Here is an 18,796-nt window from a genome sequence, read left to right as displayed (position 1 = left end):
GCATATCCATCATTTTACACACTCGGCAGGAAATTACATGAAAAATTTAGGCACAGGTCGTCAAATGTAACATATACCTTAAGTGTTTTACTGAAATTTTCATTAACTATGCAATTCTACGATGATGCAGAGTAGTTTGAAATTATAATTTGCAGATGTATTATGTGCTATCTACACCTGTTTTCTTGGCTAACAAGCCATCTGATAGTATTGTGCCATCGACAGCTGAGGGAGATAGATCGCAAATAGCTGGTAAGCAAATTTTATAGATTTTACATACGTTTGCAAAGTATAATTGCATGGTTAAAATAAATGTTGATGATTATAATTGGTTGGTTGTTGCGAATGTTGGTTGGATGTGGACAATATATGAGTACAACCTTTTGCAGGTTATGAGAAATGTTATTTTAAGGGAGGTTGTGCCAATTTTTCTATAGAACTTTATGTTGGTTTTCTACCATGCTTGTTTTTTCGCAGGGAACAAAAAAACCAAACAGCCTTGGAGACAGATCAAGTCTTCTAAGGTCACACGTGTGTCGAATGACCGAATACGCATCAAGTATAATCCCCTGCACCTCGCAGCTTCTATGTAGGAGGTGCACAACAGGCTAGTGCACCACATAGGGTCGATAATGCAGACCATTTCCCTAAGCAGTGGCTTTCTTGGAAATAGTGTCGGAGGAGACGAAGAAGGCAATGTGGAATATGCTATCAGTAAGTGTTAATTCGAATTATAATAATAGTTCTTTAATTTTATTATTATTGATATTTTAATAATTTTGATCATTGTAGCAAAACTTTGATGTTGAAGAGCTCGATCCCGACATGATCATCTACATCGATGACATCTTCAAGAAGCGGTATGGTGAGTGAAAGATCGCTTAGGATCAAGTTGTCGAGCACTGAGTTTCCGGTGCCATCGCGAGCATATTCCCACCCACCACCACCACAGTAAATGCTTAATTTGTATTAGGATTGTGATTTAATATAAATATATTTAATTTGGTCATTCTTTTTCATATATATTATATTTTAAATATGTCAAATTAATTTAATTACAAATTTTAATTAAATTAATTTTAAAAAAGATTTAAAAGCTTTGCGCAAAAAATTATTTCGTCACTCAGACTTTTGTGTGACTAACAAATCATCGCACAACAAAACATCAATTAAAAAGAAATTTCAAAATTCAATTGTGTGGCGAAAATTTCATCACGCAAACATTATTGCGATGAACAATTTCATCGCGTAAAGCTTCGGGTGACGAACAAAGTCGTCGCGCATAATACCCTTGCACGACAAAGTGTTAAATTTCATAACCTTAGCATGTTGAACTTTGCCCAACTAATATGTTGAACTTTGCCCAACTAATTATGCGCAACGAATGACGATTTTGTTGGGCAAAGCCTTTTTCACAATAGTGACAGAAAACTAAATCTGAATTATACTTTTAATTTCTAGAAGGAATATATAATTTGAAAACCCCAATCCACAAAACGTTTTAAAATTATTCCACAATTAAATAATTATTAATTACAAATGCGTTCCTTGTATGCATAACATATAATGTTGAAGAAAACAGTGGAAATTATTCAGTAGTGGATAATGCTTAATTTTCTATTTTGCCAGGACATTTTAGGACCACTGAGATACATGATCTCGTGACATCAGTGCTGAAGTATTGCAATCTAAAGAAAGGAAGTGAAATGAGCTGGACAATATGCTGAGTTTTGCACTTAGAGTAGCTAAATTTTATATCCAAACGAAAATAATTAGTGGCCCTTGACGACAATGAAGAGGGATTAAGACTCCTAAATAAGGAATTCTGCAATTTGTTAGTGCCTCTTTGTTAATAATTGTATTATCTCTATGACTGTAATCATAATCATGAGCTATTATTTGGTCAGGCTTGCACCCATCTGTAGCTAGTTAGTCGGAGGAAGTCCCGACTTCAAATTGAACAAAAGTTGTTGCTATTTAGTATTAGGGTCTAATGTTACTATTCCTATAGTAGAAGTCTTAGGTTCGAATCTTGTAGATGGTGAGTTTGATAGCAATTTGTTCTCTCACCCCTTAGTGTAAATATATCATTGTATGAAAAAAAATATATAGAATACCGAAAAACTAAGCAAACATATCTTTATAGGTTGTATAGAGATTTATAAATCTCTAGGAGAAAATATATAGAATACCGAAAAACTAAGCAAACATATCTTTATAGGTTGTATAGAGATTTATAAATCTCTAGGAGATGATCATATATTCATTGGCTGTTGCATCTTTTGAGTATACCTAATGCTTCAATTTCATGGAATCTGTTCATGGCTAGCTATGTGCTGTATGGTCGATGGAAAAAAGCATCTCAGAACGTGATTCTTAGTGAGGCTATGATGTGATTAATCATTTAACTCACTTTAAAAAGAGGATTAAAGTTCCTCTTTGAATCCTTAAATAAAATATACTTAAGAGAAAAATAGTCTCATCAAAACCCTTAACCCTTAACCCTTAAACCCTAAACCCTACATGATTTTATGTAAGCACCCACTAGCTAATTAAACTGAAGAGAACTACAAATATGTGTGAATAACCAATTTTAGCTGTAAAGTTTAAAGTTTGATTAGTAAGGTTAATACTTAATGAAGGAAGTTATTCTTTCACCATAAAACAATTGATAATATAAGAAGTAGCCTAATTATGTACAATATCCATACTTTCCACAACAACACTTCATTTATACTCACAAAGGATGGACTCTCATCCTCTGGGCTTTCCCTTTACAGTTAACAAGAAAAGTTGATTCTAATAATATTAGCAAGAGATAAGAGATCCATGTTGATTACACAAAGGAAAATTTTATTTGAACCCCTTTGTTTTATCTCTACACCCAACTTAACAATTATGTCCAACAAACTCTCAAATTTGCCCTTAATAAATAAGAAAAAGAAAATAAAAATGGGTGTTTTTCTGTCTACACCCAATAACACTAAACCCACCACACCATTGCACCTCACCATTATTTCCAGCGAATCCAAATCAAACTTCCGCCAAAATTTATCCCCATGTCATCAACAACTGTCAACTCCTTCCATTCTTTTCCTACTTTTTTATCTTCCTCCCTCATATCATAACCGTGAGAAGAATATGAACCATAATTTCCTTTTGGTGCCATCGGTGGGCATCAAACATGACTCCTCACTTCTCCGTCAACACTAATTCACACCCGCCCTTCTTTCCCGATTGATTGGACCCAAGTTTTCATAAGGTCGTTTTTTAGTTTCTGCGTCCTCTAGAGAAACCGTGTTAATTATATAGTTTAACATTGTTCATAAAATATCTGGTACATAATTAAGGTCATTCTTTGGTTTATTGTGCTATTTTAAGTATAAAATATTAGATTATCTCTAATCCTTTGATCCCCCAGTAAAAAAGAAAGAAAATGAAGGATAAATATATCTAATTTTAAAGATTATATCATGGCAAAGAATATTACAAGACTAAGACTTCATTTACTTCCAAACCCAAAAGAAAAATCTATTTTAAAGATTATATCCTCGCACTCACGTAGCTTCGCCACTGCTTGTAAGTAAGAGGTCTTAAGTTCGATTATTGCCAAATACGAATTTGAACCACATCATTTGTTAAAAAAAATTAGGTTTCCCCTAGCTAGTCCATAATAAATAAACTAAGCAAACTAAGCTTGTTTATAAATCTTGTGTTACGTTCAGCGACCCTTGCCCAGAGTGTGTTAGTGCCCATTGTCAAATGTCATTGACATATTTGAAATGCTAACATCGTGACAATCTCTATGCTTTATGGGATCGAAGTTTGATATTTCTTGTAGTACAAGTTATACAACCGTGTCAACTGAAGAACCAACACTTGCAAGTATAGACTGTACGTACAGTGGCCTTTCTTCTTTAAGCTTCGACTATATTGCAGTTAAAAATCTATTATTATTACAAGGAAGAGTAATATTGAATTATTGTAATAGTTTTGAATCTTCTCGCCTCCTCTGAATTATTGTAATGGTTTCGAATTCTCCCCCCCCCCCCCTTCCCCTCCTTAATGTTAATAAAACTTAAAAGAAAAGAATAAAAAGAATTGCCCATAATTGTTGTTGAGTAAGAGCGTGGAAGGGATTTTTTGTTGACTTTTGTATTTTAGGTAGGATCCCTAATTGATATGTAATCCCGTGTATTCTCATGTAATCACTTGTAATTAGTTCTATTTCCATTTATGTTAGGGTTGTACACCTTTAAATACCTCTTATTGAGAAGAATATATTACAATTCAAAGCATTCTCTTCTTGGCACCATAGTCAGGTCAAAAAACAAAAACAAAAAAAAACCCTAGCTGGATAGCACTGTCGCGGCTCAGCCATGTTTGGTTCACCTTCCTTGATTAGCAAGTGATTATCGTCATTGTTATCCCTCGATCAGCAAGCGACTGTTGTCGTTGCTACCCTCTCTGAATTTGAAACGAACAACAAGCGATGCCGTCGTTGCTAACCTGAATATACTGAATCGATTCACTCCGTTGTGTGATGAACCAGACCTGCTACCCCGTATCACTACAGCTCGACCCGTTAGCACCAGACCACGACCCCACCGCAACTGTTGTCCCATCGTGCCCAAAATCCCTAAACTCAGTATGAATTTGTCGTTCTTACACCAGATTCGACTTACCCACCTGCAACCCCAAGATTTGATATGTATCCGCATTAAACTATCTTGCCTGACTGACTTCTGTCAGCCGCGAAGAACCCAACATCACCATTGCTACAACTCGCTTTGAACACTATTGCTATTGTTCTTGCTGTCTTTTCAGTGTGAAGGCTTGAATCACCCACACCACTGTTGTTGTTTCAACAAAAGGAAAAAGAAAAAGAAAAAGAAAGGAAAAGAAAAAGGGAATCAAAAGTCCATGGTTGAGAAAAGAATTGGTTGGTTATTAGGCTTTTTTTTTTCCTTCTTCGACCAACCTGATTGCAACCGAGCGTGGGCGTGGTTTATTTGGGCTTGGGCTTTATTAATCAGTTACTCACGTTGCACCCAGAGCAATGGTAGGCCAAACTTGTGGGATAAATCGTGACTGGTTCAAGTTGCATGCATTGGTTGCCAAAGCTAAGGTAAATTCTGACCATACAGGTAATGATGGTAAGGTTTTAAAAGTTTCTGTATCTGTTATGAATAGTACATGGATAATTGATTTTGGTACTATTGAACATATGACTTGTGATTCTAGACATGTACAAACCTTAAAACCATCCACCAATACTATAGTTAGTGTTGCCAATGGTAATATTATCCCCATTATTGGGGAAAACGATATCTCCTTCTCTGATACCCTGAATCTTGACTCCGTACTTGTTGTTCCTTCCCTTGACTATAATTTATTATATGTTGCTCAAATAACTATCGCCCAACATTGCCTTGTTATTTTTTGGCCTTCCTTTTGTGTTTTTAAGGACTTTCGGACTCGCATGACGATTAGTTATGGTATTAGGAGGGGAAAGCTCTACTACTTGGAGTTGACATCGAACAGTTCTTAAAATTTGACTCAAGCTCTTGCCGTGGAATGATCTCATGGGGAGAGGGATAAAGCTTCAGAGGTTTGGTTGTGGCATCATCGACTTGGACATGCTTCTTTCGGCTATTTATGAAGGTTGTTTCCTAGCCTATTTGTTAAGTATGATGTTTCTAGCTTTAAATGTGGTGTTTATGAAATGGCTAAAAGCCATCGTACTTCATTTCGGTCCAATATGAGTAAAAGTTCAGTTCCATTTATTATAATTCATTTTGATGTTTAGGGGCCATCTAAAACTGCTACTTTTGGTGGTGCTCATTGGTTCGTTACATTTATTGATAATTGCACACGTATGACTTAGGTCTGTTCAATGAAGTCCAAAAGTGAAGTTCCTTTTTTGTTTTAGCAGTTTTATAAAATGATACAAGTACAATATAAGTCACACATACAGGTTCTTAAGAGTGATAATGGTGATGATATGTTAACTCTGACCTTCGTGCCTTTCTCAATCATCATGGCATTGTTCATCAAACCACATGCCCATATACTCCACAACAAAATAAGGTTGCATAACGTAAGAAACAGTGTGTAGGAGGCTTTAGCTAATCCACGTTGGCAAGCAGCAATGAATGAAGAGTTGAAGTCTTTGAAGAAGAATGCTACCTAAGAGATCACAGACTTGCCAACTAATAAGAAACTTATGGGATGTGAATGGGTTTATACTATGAACTATAAAGTTTATGGGATAGTGGATCGTTTCAAGGCAAGACTGGTAGCAAAAGGATACACTAAAAAAATATGGAATTGACTATACAGATACATTTGCTCATGTGGCCAAGATCAACACAGTTCGTGTTTTGTTGTCCTTGGCTGCAAATCTTGATTGGCTTTTACAGCAGTTCGATGTGAAGAATGCCTTCTTGCATGGAGATTTGACAGAAGATATTTATATGTATCTTCCACCTAGATGTAATGCTCTAAATAAATACAAAAGAAAGGTGTGCATGTTGAAGAAATCCTTGTATGACTTGAAGCAGTCCCCTCGAGCATGGTTTGGAAGATTCACAAAATCTATGAGAGCATTTGGTTACTGTTGTGTTCCTTTCAAGTGAAAATATAAGGATAGTATAATGGCACAAGTAAGGGTGTCGAATCACAAGGACTGATTAGACCTCTACAAATTACTAGCTTTATGTGAACCCTAACTAAACAATGAAAATGCAAACTGGATTTAGATTTTTCAATTGAAAACTTAAATAACTTTAAAATGCAAGAAAGATAAAGATAAATGATAGGTTGATTCAAAAATAATGGGAATGGAACTAGGGATACCGATTTCACCATTACAAGCCAATTCCATGAAAATTAAGTCAAAACGCATTCAACTCTCCCATTTGCAACTAGGGTTCGTTTTACTCATTTATGATCATCCATTTGATGTGTGGGTGTGATCAAGTACTCCTAATCTGTAACCTAGTTGTGATGTTCAACTTAGATTACCAACTAAGAATCCATTAAGAACAAGACAACTTCAAAAAACCAAAGAAATCACATGGCAGGATGTATGTATAGCAGTTTCTTCATTCATTCACATGTATACCAAGATTAAGCATGATGTGTACTATAATCTTGATCAAATAATCTGTAAGAAACCCTAATGGTGATCAAACACTAAGATAAACAAACAAATTAAACTATAAAATCAGTGAATGAAATAAGAAAACAGACTGATGAATCGAATACTTTAACTTAATAACATACAATAAATTTGCAAGGCTACATCGAAATCCCCAGCTATGAACTTAATTACACAACATGCTTACAAAATATATAAATATCAAGAACAACATGAATGAAATTAAATTCATAGAAGAAACCCCTTGAAGCAATTGTGATATGGAAATCCTTCAAGAACAGTGTGGCTGCTTGGTTTCTTCGGTGGCAGCGAATGGGGAAGGGAAATAGGGTTTTGTTTCTAGAAGAAAGGTTAAAGAAAGAAGAGAGAGCTCTGGGCAACCCCATGGGGGGCTTGTGTAAAAGTGATATGAAACCCTAGTATTTATATGCTAAATGGGGCTGCAAGATATTCCAAAGTGATCCCAGCGACTTAGCCTTTATTTTGCATTTTTTTTGCCTTATTTGGCACCTCCAAATCAAGCTTGATATCCCAATTCCTTTTCCATTATGTTCCTGGTCTTCTAACAAGCCAAATTTGTCTTGGATTCTTTATTTGGGCTTCAAAACAGGCCACTAAACTTCTTTCCAAGTTTGAATAAGGGTCAACCCCAAAAATGGCATGTTTTCACTTCTTTTGCCTTCAAATTGATCCTAAAGTACATGTAACTGCACACTAACACAAAATAAGATCAAATGCAACCAGTTTAACTCAAAACATCACAAAGAGACTAGAAATAAATGGTATAAATGCATGAAATATATAAGTTATCAGTTACAGACAAAGTAACTCTAATCATACTTTGTTCCTGAAAAGATAGAATGGGAAGCTTACTGCACTTATTGTGTATGTAAACGATATGGTGGTAACAGGTAATGATCTAGAAGAACGTGCAACCTTGCAAAGATACTTGTCTACAGAATTTGAAACGAATGACCTTGGATCCCTGAAATATTTTTTAGGGATTAAGGTATCGAGAAGCAGTTCTGGAATTTTCTTGTCTCAAATGAAGTATATTATTGATTTGTTGCACGAAACTGGCATGTCAGCTTGTCAGCCAGTAGCTACACCATTAGAAGAAGGATTGAAACTTAGTGTTGATCCTAATCAAGTACCAGTTGACAAAGGAAGATACCAAAGGTTAGTAGGCCATTTGATGTATTTGGACACACAAGAACGAACCTTGCGTATGCCTTGAGTGTAATGAATCAATACATGCATGATCCTGGAGAATAACATATGAATGCCGTGATGAGAATATTGTGATATTTGAAGGGAAGTCCGGGTAAAGGAATTTTGTTGAAAATGAATAATCACCTTAGTGTTGAAGGTTATACTGATGCAGACTGGGTAGGTTCGATTGGTGATAGGTGCTCAACATCAGGTTGCTTTACATTTGTTGGGGGTAACTTGGTTACATGGAGAAGTAAGAAACAGAATGTGGTTGCCCGTTCTAGTGCAGAAGCCGAATACAGAGGTATGGCTTTAGGGATTTGAGAAATTTTATGGCTTAAGCTTCTACTAAGTGATTTGGGTATACAACATGATAAGCCCATGAAATTATGTAGTGATAATAAAGATGTCCGTGACATTGCACATAATCTGGTACAACATGATAGAACAAAGCATGTTGAAGTTGACCGGTTCTTCATCCAAGAAAAATTGGAAGGAAAAATAATTGAAGTACCGACGATAAGAACAGAAGATCAGTTTTCAAGTCACAAGTTTTCAAGTTTCTTACACAAGTTGGGCATGAGCAGCATATATGCACCAACTTGAGGGAGAGTGTTGACTTTTTTATTTTAGGTAGGATCCCTAATTAATATGTAATCCCATGTATTCTCATGTAATCACTTGTAATTAGTTCTATTTCCATTTATGTTACGGTTGTACACCTTTAAATACCTCTTATTGAGAAGAATATATTACAATTCAAAGAATTCTCTTCTTTTTTTTTAGTCAAACAATAATGGCTTTATTAGAACGTTGAGAAAAGATATGAACTTTAAAAAGAGCATCCTAGATTAAATTTGTAGCATCCTTAAAAATAAAAGACTCAAAAGTAAAGTCAACTTGGCCAACCCAATAGTTACTATGACAAACTTGTGGGCATGACAAACATGAGAAGTAGCGAAGGAACGTAGCCAAAGCTTGATATCATCTATCACCAAACTCAATGAAGAAACACCACATAAGAGGACTGAACCAGCACTCCAAAATCAAAATAACTTGAATCTGAAAAACTAAAAATTCAATCATTATAGCTCGCCGCATGTGAGTTTCCGATGCAAAAGCATTAATATAACTAGCTACGACACTATTTGAAATAATTGTAAATGTTAGTGCATATTGATTGTAATTGGCATTTTTCTAGTCCGAAACCTTGGTATGTAAGCTGAATCTTAGCTATTAGAATTGTTTCAAGCTATTCCAATTGAAAAATATCAAAGCTCAAGTGAAACTGATAATCATTATTCTAGACTAATTAAATCAAAATCTCAAATTTAGAACGGTAAGTGAGACCGCCCAAATTGCGGTTTTAGCAAGTTATAACCAATGGGGGGAATATAACTCTCTTTTCTACTTCCCACACACCTTTATTAAATTTTTATCATTGATATTCTTCAATTCGTTCGTGCAAATGGAGGCCAAAACGAGTTAGGGGTGAGGATCGGAGATCAAGAAATACCAAAGAGCGATCGTTTTCGTTACCTAGGATCTATCTTGCAAAAGAACGGAGAATTAGATGGAGATCTCAACCATAGAATACAAGCTGGATGGATAAAGTGGAAGAGTGCATCCGGCGTATTGTGTGACCGTCGTATGCCACTGAAGCTCAAGGGAAAATTTTATAGGACGGCAATAAGGCCGGCGATGCTGTATGGCACAGAATGTTGGGCGGTGAAGCATCAACATGTACACAAAATGGGTGTAGCGGAGATGAGGATGCTTCGTTGGATGTGTGGACACACAAGAAAGGATAAGATTAGGAATGAGGATATCCGGGGTAAAGTAGGAGTAGCCGAAATTGAAGGAAAGATGAGAGAAAATCGGTTACGGTGGTTTGGACATGTGCAAAGAAGGCCTATTGACGCTCCGATTAGAAGATGCGACTATGGGACAGAGGTTCAGGGCCGAAGGGGTAGAGGAAGACCTAGGAAAACTTTGGAAGAGACTCTAAGAAAAGACTTAGAGTACTTGGATCTAACGGAGGACATGACACAGGACCGAGTACAATGGCGTTCAAAGATTCATATAGCCGATCCCACTCAGTGACTTGGATTTTCCAAGTCTCAATCCGAGAAGTTTTCCTCACTCGGGAAATTAAGGGAATACTACCTCAACCTACATGCTCCACTCACAAAGCTTCAACATACAAGCTTCAACAAAAGAAAATTCAGAGAACTTAGCGAAGAAGGCTTTGGTGTATTCAACACAATACGTTGGAATGAAGGAAAGCTATTTATTGATATCCCCGATAAGTCACAAATATGTACATATACATGAGTCAAAATAAACAAACAAGAGGGAGCCTTCACAAAGGTTGCTTAGGAGAAGTCTCAGTAGTCGGTAGAGCCCCAGAAAGAGCAGGCACTGGAGGGGGATCATTTTGAGCCTCAGTACTGGACAGAACCCTAGAAGGAGGAGGCAGCAGAGGTTGATCATTTGGAGCTTCATTACGCGGTACAACCCCAGAAGACGAAGGCAATAAATGCCTTTGGAACAAACCCACAAATCTCTGATGATCAAGTAAAACCTGACTATCAGATTCCTTCATCTGGTCAAGCTTCCTCTTCATGTTTGTAGCATAGTCATGTGCGAGCCGGTGCAATTGTTTATTCTCATGCTTGAGCCCTCTAATCTCCTGTTTGAGACTCATCACTTCAGCCGCCAATGATTCAACTTGGCGGGTTCGAGCAAATAGGCGTTGGGCCATGTTAGACACAGAACCTGCACACTGAACACTGAGAGCCAGAGAATCCTTAACAGCCAACTCATCAGACCGTTTGGAAAGTAGTCTGTTATCTTTGGGAGTGAGAAGGTTCCTGGCCACTACCGCAGCGATCATATCATTCTTCATCACGGAATCCCCAACAGTAAGAGGACCAGTAGGGGAGACGAAGGATGGGCGCCATATGTTGTTTGGAGAAGGCGTGGCTGCCTCTTCAACAAGGTTCAAGTCAAAACGACGGTCGGAGGGGCCAGACATTTTCAAAGGTGTTGAAGAGAGAAGAGGTCGGACAAATCAAGATCTTAGAAGTGCAAGAATGGAGCTTCTACTGGTGGAGATTCAAGTGTGCTTTGGAACTTAATGCCAGCCTCTATAAAAATCTGCACTCGACGGAGCTTCAGAAATCGAAGAGGCGTTTGCTTTCTCAAAAGCTGGGCTGCTCAGAGACCACGAGACGTTTGCTTTCTCAAAAGTTGGGCTGCTCAAAGACCACGAAGGCCGATCTCAGAAATCGAAAAGGCGCTTGCTTTCTCAAAAGCTGGGCGGCTCAAAGACCACGAGGGCCGATCTCAGAAATCGAAGAGGCACCTACTTTTCCAGCCTTGTCAGCACCTGTCAGCTTTGCGGAAATTATGGGCATTATGTCGAAGATTTCTGGTGAAGTAGAAAGCACATGAATCTTACTGTTCAATCACCCACTTCCCACACGCAACATTAGCTCATGGGTACCACAGATAACTTTGCCAAAGTTCTCTGACAAAGTTGAGACACGTGAAGCTTGCAGCTCCCACTACACCGCTCTGACCAAGAAGGGTAAAAGAATAGCAAAGAAACAGCACTAACAAAGTTTAGACACATAAATTTTGAAGGTCTAGCTACCATATTATTACCCACAAGGGTAAAGGAACAGTACCACTGCTGGATAATTGGAAAGTCCCTGTGTGTCAACCTCTGTGCTTCGTGGCAAGATAGACTAGCAAACATGCCCAACCTTTTCTCACATTCGAGAAAACACTCCCAACAAGACTGCTTGCTCCAAAATCGAAGAGGCACCGCCCTCCGAATCTCGAGAGCCAGACTCCCAACATGATTACTTTCTCAAAAATCGAAGAGACACCGCTCTCCGAATCTCAAGAGCCAGACCCCTAGCAGGATGGCTTTCTCAAAAATCGAAAAGGCATCGTTCTCCGAATCTCGAGAGCCAGATCTCCGACAGGATTGCTTGTTCGAAAACCGAAGAGGCACCACTTTCCCAACTTCAAGAGCCGGATCTTCTTGGATAAAGTTTGTCTGTAATCTTTACACGCAACATCAGCTTTCCAGATACCACAGACCACTTTTTCAAAGTGCTCTGACAAAGTTAAAACATGTGAAGCTGGCAGCTCCCACTACCGTGTTATAACCAAGCAGGGTAAGGGAATAGCATTACTACTTGTTGTTAGGGAGACTCCTATATATGTTGACCTCCATCCCCAACAGACAGGCAGACCTGCAAAAATGCTCAACCCTTCCTCATATCTGAGAGGGCACTCCCAAAAAAGCCTTTCGAAATATTCAGCTTTCTTTCCCCCCGATAATATCTCTGCAAACAAGCTATACTAGAGCAAGAATATCTCATATCATCAGGGTTAAAAGCAAGAGTATCCCATATCATGTTTTTTCCCTGTCTTTTCCTTTGGCCTTGTTCTTACCTACAAGACAAGGAGAAAGAGAGCAATCAGTCAGCACTTGGAATCAAACTTCCAGTCAGGAACTGACTGCCTGGAACCCCTTACTTGATTACTTACCTGGCATTGCTCTCGAATACTCATCTTCAACATCTTATGCTTCTAGGGAAGATACCGCATCTGCTTGAGGAACATATAGGGCAAGTGAGAAGGATACAAGGAAGCATGTGGAGACAAGCGTAACAGCACACGTGCCGATACATCCATTACTCTGTCCAAAGCAAAAGTATCCCATATCAACAGGGTCGAACGTACTATAGATTTGATGGACTTGTTTTGACCCTCAAATTCTTCAGTCGGCCTTATACTCTGGAGGAAACCAGAAAACCCTCCAGCCCAGTTCAAGAATAAGCCTGTGGAAAGTTACTTCTTCAAAAGCAAAAGTATCCCATATCATCTCTTCTCATTTTTCTTCTCTTTATCCTTCATGCTGCCTGCAAGATAGGGAGAATGTGAACAATCAGCCGGAACTCGAAATCAAAGTTCTGATCTAGGACTGATTGCTTGGAGCTCTGATTGCTTACCTTGTCTGTCACCTCTTTCAGCAGATCCCCTAGCTCGGCGACTTGGAGGACTCCTACTACATGGTTTGTATCGCGCTTGACCAAGCCTGAAACTACAAGTAAGCTTCAAGTGAAATTGATACATTACCTTGTGCATCTCCACCAGTTAAAGATACCACCCCTGGATGGAGGAAGAGTACTTCCAGAGAAGATGCCACATCTACCTACGAGACAGATAAGGCAAGTCAAGACGATACCACACTCCGGAACTTAGAAGTTTCGTGATTACGAGATCATTCTCCCACAATATTTCCTAATGTCATTTGTACTAAATCATTCACTTGTACTCACTAAAAGAGAGCTTGAACCTATGTACTTGTGTAAACCCTTCACAATTAATGAGAACTCCTATATTTCATGGACGTAGCCAATATGGGTGAACCACGTACATCTGGATGGATGAAGTGTAAGAGTGCATCCGGCGTGTTGTGTGATCGTCGTAGGTCACTGAAGCTCAAGGGAAAATTTTATAGGACGGCAATAAGGCCAGCGATGTTGTATGGCACAGAATGTTGGGCGGTGAAGCATCAACACGTACACAAAATGGGTGTAGCGGAGATAAGGATGCTTCGTGGGATGCTTCGTGGGATGTGTGGGCACACGAGAAAGGAGAAGATTGTGAATGAGGATATCCTAGGTAAAGTAGGAGTAGCCGAAGTTGAAGGAAAGATGAGAGAAAATCAGTTACGGTGGTTTGGACATGTGCAAAGAAGGCCTACTGACGCTCCGGTTCGAAGATGTGACTACGGAACAGAGGTTCGGGGCCGAAGGGGTAGAGGAAGACCTAGGAAAACTTTGGAAGAGACCCTAAGAAAAGACTTAGAGTACTTGGATCTAATGGAGGACATGACACAAAACCGAGCGCAATGGCGTTCTAGGATTCATATAGCCGACCCCACTTAGTGGGAAAAGGCTTTGTTGTTGTTGTTGTTGTTGATATTCTTCAATTCGTTCAATCCGACTGCTAAAAATTGATAGGAGTGTGAGAAGTAAAAAAGGAGGTGTGGATAGCACTACCCAAATTTTATTATAAGGCCTTTTAGCTTTTAGATATTGATAGTCATTAGACTCATTACCTACATTAATCAACAATTGACATGCTAAAATGGTAAATAGCAACCAATGTATCTCTATGAAATTTCAAATTCAGTAACTTTAAGTCCTAACTACTTCTTCAGAGATTGCACAGTGAGTATAACAAGAATACCAAATTCAGTAACTTTAAGTTTACTATAGGTAGTAAGTTTCCAACTAAGTTCTTAACTAACTAACCAATTAATTCTCATACAATAATTACCAACTGATTGATGCACCTGTCATAGCATCCTAACAATAGTCCCCTCCCTTAAAAATGAACTTACATATAACAACACAAGTTACAATTCACAAGAATTGAACTGAATCACAACAATTGACCAAAACAGAAAATTACAACAAGCTGAACAATTCAAAGAATAACAATTTCTGGAAACTTCAGCTTCAACTCTTGATAATTCTCCCAAGTGGCATCCTCCCTGGAATGATTTTGCCATTGAATCAATACTTCGGTTATTGCAGAGGTACCTCTCTTTACCATTATGCGATCTAAAATCTCAATAGGAACATCCTATCATATACCAGTATCAGTAATAACTGGCAAGGGAACTGTGGTCTGAACATTTTCTCCCAAATGCTTCTCTAAGCAAGACATATAGAACACAGGGTGCAGTTTAGAGTGATCTGGAAGTTTAATCTTACAAGCCACATTTCCCACCTTAGCTAATACCTGGAATGGGCCATAAAAACAAGGTTGAAGCATGTGAAAAGGGTGTGCTGCCAAAGATTTGTGTTAGTATGGTACCAACCTGAGATAAACCCAATCTCCAACTACTAGTATCCTCTCAGTCCTTTTTTTATTAGCCTAGACCGTCATATGACATTAAGCAGCTGCCAAATTACTCTTAAGTAAGGACAAGATGTTTTTTCTCTCTTTCAGGCATTGCTCTATCGAGTCCACTTTAGTTGTGCCAGATTCATAAGTAGGTACAATAGGAGGAACATACCCATAAACTACTTCAAACGGTGTCATCTTAATAGCATAATGAATGTTAGTATTGTAGCTCCACTCTACCCAAGACAACCATAAAACCCATTTTTCAGCTGTAAACTACAAAAGCATCTTAAATAGGTTTCACCTATTAAGAACCTCAGTTTGCCCATCTGTTTGGGGGTGATAACCAGAGCTAAAACAAAGCTCAGAACCTTGTAATTGAAAAAATTCCTTCCAAAATTTACTCATGAACACTATATCTCTATCACTCACTATAAACTGTGGCATTCCATGTAACTTGAATATATTGTCAACAAAGAGTTGAGCAACTAGAGAATTTGTGTAAGGGTGATTCAATGCAGTGAAATGTGCATATTTAGACAACCTATCGACAACTACCCAAATCATAGTTTTACCTTTGCAGGAAGAAAGAGTAGTGATGAAATCTATTGAAATATCATACCAAACTTTAGCTGGAATTGGTAATGGCTGCAAGAGTCCATGGGGAGACAAGGTCTCATACTTATTTTGCTGACAAATAGCATAACTAGCCATTATTCTTGATGTCCTTCTTTATACCTTTTCGATATAATGCCCTAGAAATCCTTTTGTAGGTCTTTAAAAAACCTTCATAGCCAGTTGCAGGACTTGAGTGAAACTCAGAAAAGACCTTATCCAAGAGCTCAGTGGACTCAATACAATTCCGTGCTTGTACTTTAAAAAACAATTATCAATATTCAACCTCAAAATGCTAATATGAGCATCACAAACTGAGATTGTAACACTTGCTGAGACTTAGAAATAATCCAAGTGTCTTTCTCAATGTGTTTTCTCAAGTCATCCAACCAAGAAGAGCAAGGATAGGAAATGGCACTGATGGAACCTGAGGTATTAGAACTACCAACATCAAAAGGTACACTAGATAATGCATCCGCAACCTGATTATCACAACCCTTCCTATATTGTATGTCATGGTCAAAACTAAGTAACTTGGTTGCCCAATTTTGTTGGAAAAGGGTATGAGCCCTTCCTTCAAAAAAGTACTTCAAACTGTGGTGATCAATTTGAATAACAATATGATGTCCCACTAAATAAGATTTCCATTTTTTAACTATATGGATGATTGCCAACATCTCCCTCTCATAAGCTGATAATGCTTGGTTTCTTGGGCAAGGTGCTTAACTATAATCCCATTAAGACATCTATAATCCATGCACATTCTCCATGTGCCCTCCTTTTTTCTTACTAAAATCACAAGAGAAGAATAGGGACTGTTGCTTACCCTTATGAATCCAGCTTCCAGAATATCCTTCACACTTCTCAATTTTTGTTTTCTGCACTAGCCCATATCTATAGGATCTTCTATTTGGTGATGTGCTACCTCAATCAAGGGAATTCTATGGTCTTGAACTCTATGAGGAGGAATTGTACTAGGTGTAAGAAACACTACTCCAAATTCTGCCAATAGGTCGTTTCAAGTCTAACTATTGTTGATCTGTAAGATTCACAGAATGAGAGTTTGCAGTTTGTGACTCCATGTGATGCAAAAATATGGATTCAGGTTCTAAATGGTAGAGTACTGCAGACACTATCGTCTCTTGTTGCAATAATTTTTGCATGAAATATCCTCAAAATTGTTACCAACAGTATGAGGACTTGTAATGCAAAATGTCCTAGAATCCTTAGAAAACTATATATACAACTTATCAAAGTCCCAAAGAATAGGACCAAGTGTTCTTAGCCATTGGATACCTAATACAATATGACACCCACCCAAAGGAATAGCATGCAAATTTGTGATGAAATGGAAATCCTAAATCTTGACAGAAGCATGAGCTAAAGTACCATTTGTAGCTACTTTACCCTCATCAACAATCTTGACATTAAACAAATGTTTTCTATCCAACTGTGTTCTTAGCCTTTTGACCAATCCCAAATCCACAAAGTTATGGGAACTGCCTAAATCGATCAATATAGTGACAAGACAATTTTTAATCAACCCAGAATCTTTCATAGTATTGATGGAAGGAGGAGCAGGGGTACCAAAAAATGCACAAGCAGCTATTTGTGGTTTATCATTATCTAATTCCTTTGTATTATCAATCACAGGATCTTGAACATCAATAAAAAACAACTGTTTCTTTTCACAAACTTATCTTTGCAATGAAAACATAAACCATTCCGTCTACAATGATTTACCTCCTCAGGTGTTAACCTCTTAACAGGTGTTCTTAACATGATTTTCCAGCAAATTTGCAATATTAACAATCTTTGACAATGGAGATTGAAAATTGGGTTGAATAGCAGAAAGTTTGTAAAGAGATTTCACCTTAAGCTCTGTGATCTTTGCATCCACTTGAGCATAAGCAACAGCTTCAAGTACATCTTTGGCTTGAGAAGTTTAACATCATACCTCAATTCAGGCTTTAACCCACCAATGAAACATGATCGAAGCAGTCTTGGACTAATATCTTTTGTCCGATTTATGAGTCTGCGGAATTCAAGAACATAGTCCCTAAGCGTACCCGTTTGCCTCAATTTCACTAGACTTTCAGCAGAATCTTCCATTTCAGAAGGACCAAATTCTTGGCAAAGAATATTTGCGAATTCTTCCCAAGATGGATAGTTAGTAAGGCATCGAGCCCACTGAAACCATTGAATTGATTCCCCTTCCATGTGAAAAGATGCGAGTTTGACCTTCTTAGCATCATCAATGTTAAAGAAATTGAAATAATGTTCCGCTTTGTAAATCCACCCCAGCATATCATCGCCTTCATGGAATCGTGGAAAATCCATCTTCAAGAAAGGTGTGCGAGGCTGGTGATTGAAATTCTGCCTAGTTTCTTGACGAACATGAGTTAAGGTTCATCGGATTCTGAAATTGGGGATTGCCAAGAGTTGCCTCTAAAGATTCACCATGAGAGCCACCATTGCAGCACGCCATGATAAATTGCAATTAAGGAGAATCAAATCTTGGGTACACTTGAATTCGTCCTGTGAACTCTTGAATTCGTCGAACTTGAACTCCAAATTGGAAATGCGAGCTTCTATGGTTTTGCACATGGTTTGGCGGGCCATACAACAATGAAGGATTGGTAGGATCGAAAAGCTGAAAACAATGTCAAGTCCTAGCTACTTTTTCAAAGATTGCACATAGAGTATAACCAACTAATTGACTGTTTTGCTGCTGATACAAGTTTACTATATGTAGTAAGTTTCCAACTAACTTCATAACTAACCAACCAACTAATTCTCATACAACAATTATCAACTTATTCATGCCATCTGTCATAGCATCCTAAATCTATACGCATCACCCCTTGC

At 38.0% G+C, this 18,796-nt stretch overlaps 1 protein-coding gene across 5 annotated transcripts; it reads right to left on the bottom strand.

The window, feature by feature from the left end:
- Positions 1 to 6,488: 6,488 nt before the first annotated feature.
- On the bottom strand, positions 6,489 to 18,755 carry LOC126586206 (uncharacterized). Of its 5 annotated transcripts, none has more exons than XM_050250926.1 (2): positions 17,802 to 18,755; positions 6,489 to 6,597 (listed from the first exon to the last, which is right to left on the bottom strand). In XM_050250926.1, exons 1-2 carry the CDS (start codon positions 18,266 to 18,268, stop codon positions 6,504 to 6,506), a joined length of 561 nt encoding a protein of 186 aa, XP_050106883.1. In that variant the 5' UTR covers positions 18,269 to 18,755; the 3' UTR covers positions 6,489 to 6,503. The 5 variants fall into 5 exon arrangements, with proteins under 5 accessions (XP_050106883.1, XP_050106886.1, XP_050106884.1 ...); XM_050250929.1 differs by lacking the exon at positions 6,489 to 6,597 and adding an exon at positions 9,066 to 9,436 and having other exon boundaries at positions 17,802 to 18,752; XM_050250927.1 differs by lacking the exon at positions 6,489 to 6,597 and adding an exon at positions 14,639 to 14,957 and having other exon boundaries at positions 17,802 to 18,753.
- Between the last annotated feature and the right edge of the window lie 41 nt (positions 18,756 to 18,796).

This window comes from Malus sylvestris, chromosome 10 (genome assembly GCF_916048215.2).
Source record: "Malus sylvestris chromosome 10, drMalSylv7.2, whole genome shotgun sequence".
Lineage (NCBI taxonomy): Eukaryota > Viridiplantae > Streptophyta > Magnoliopsida > Rosales > Rosaceae > Malus > Malus sylvestris.
This window is presented reverse-complemented; position numbering and strand designations above follow the sequence as displayed.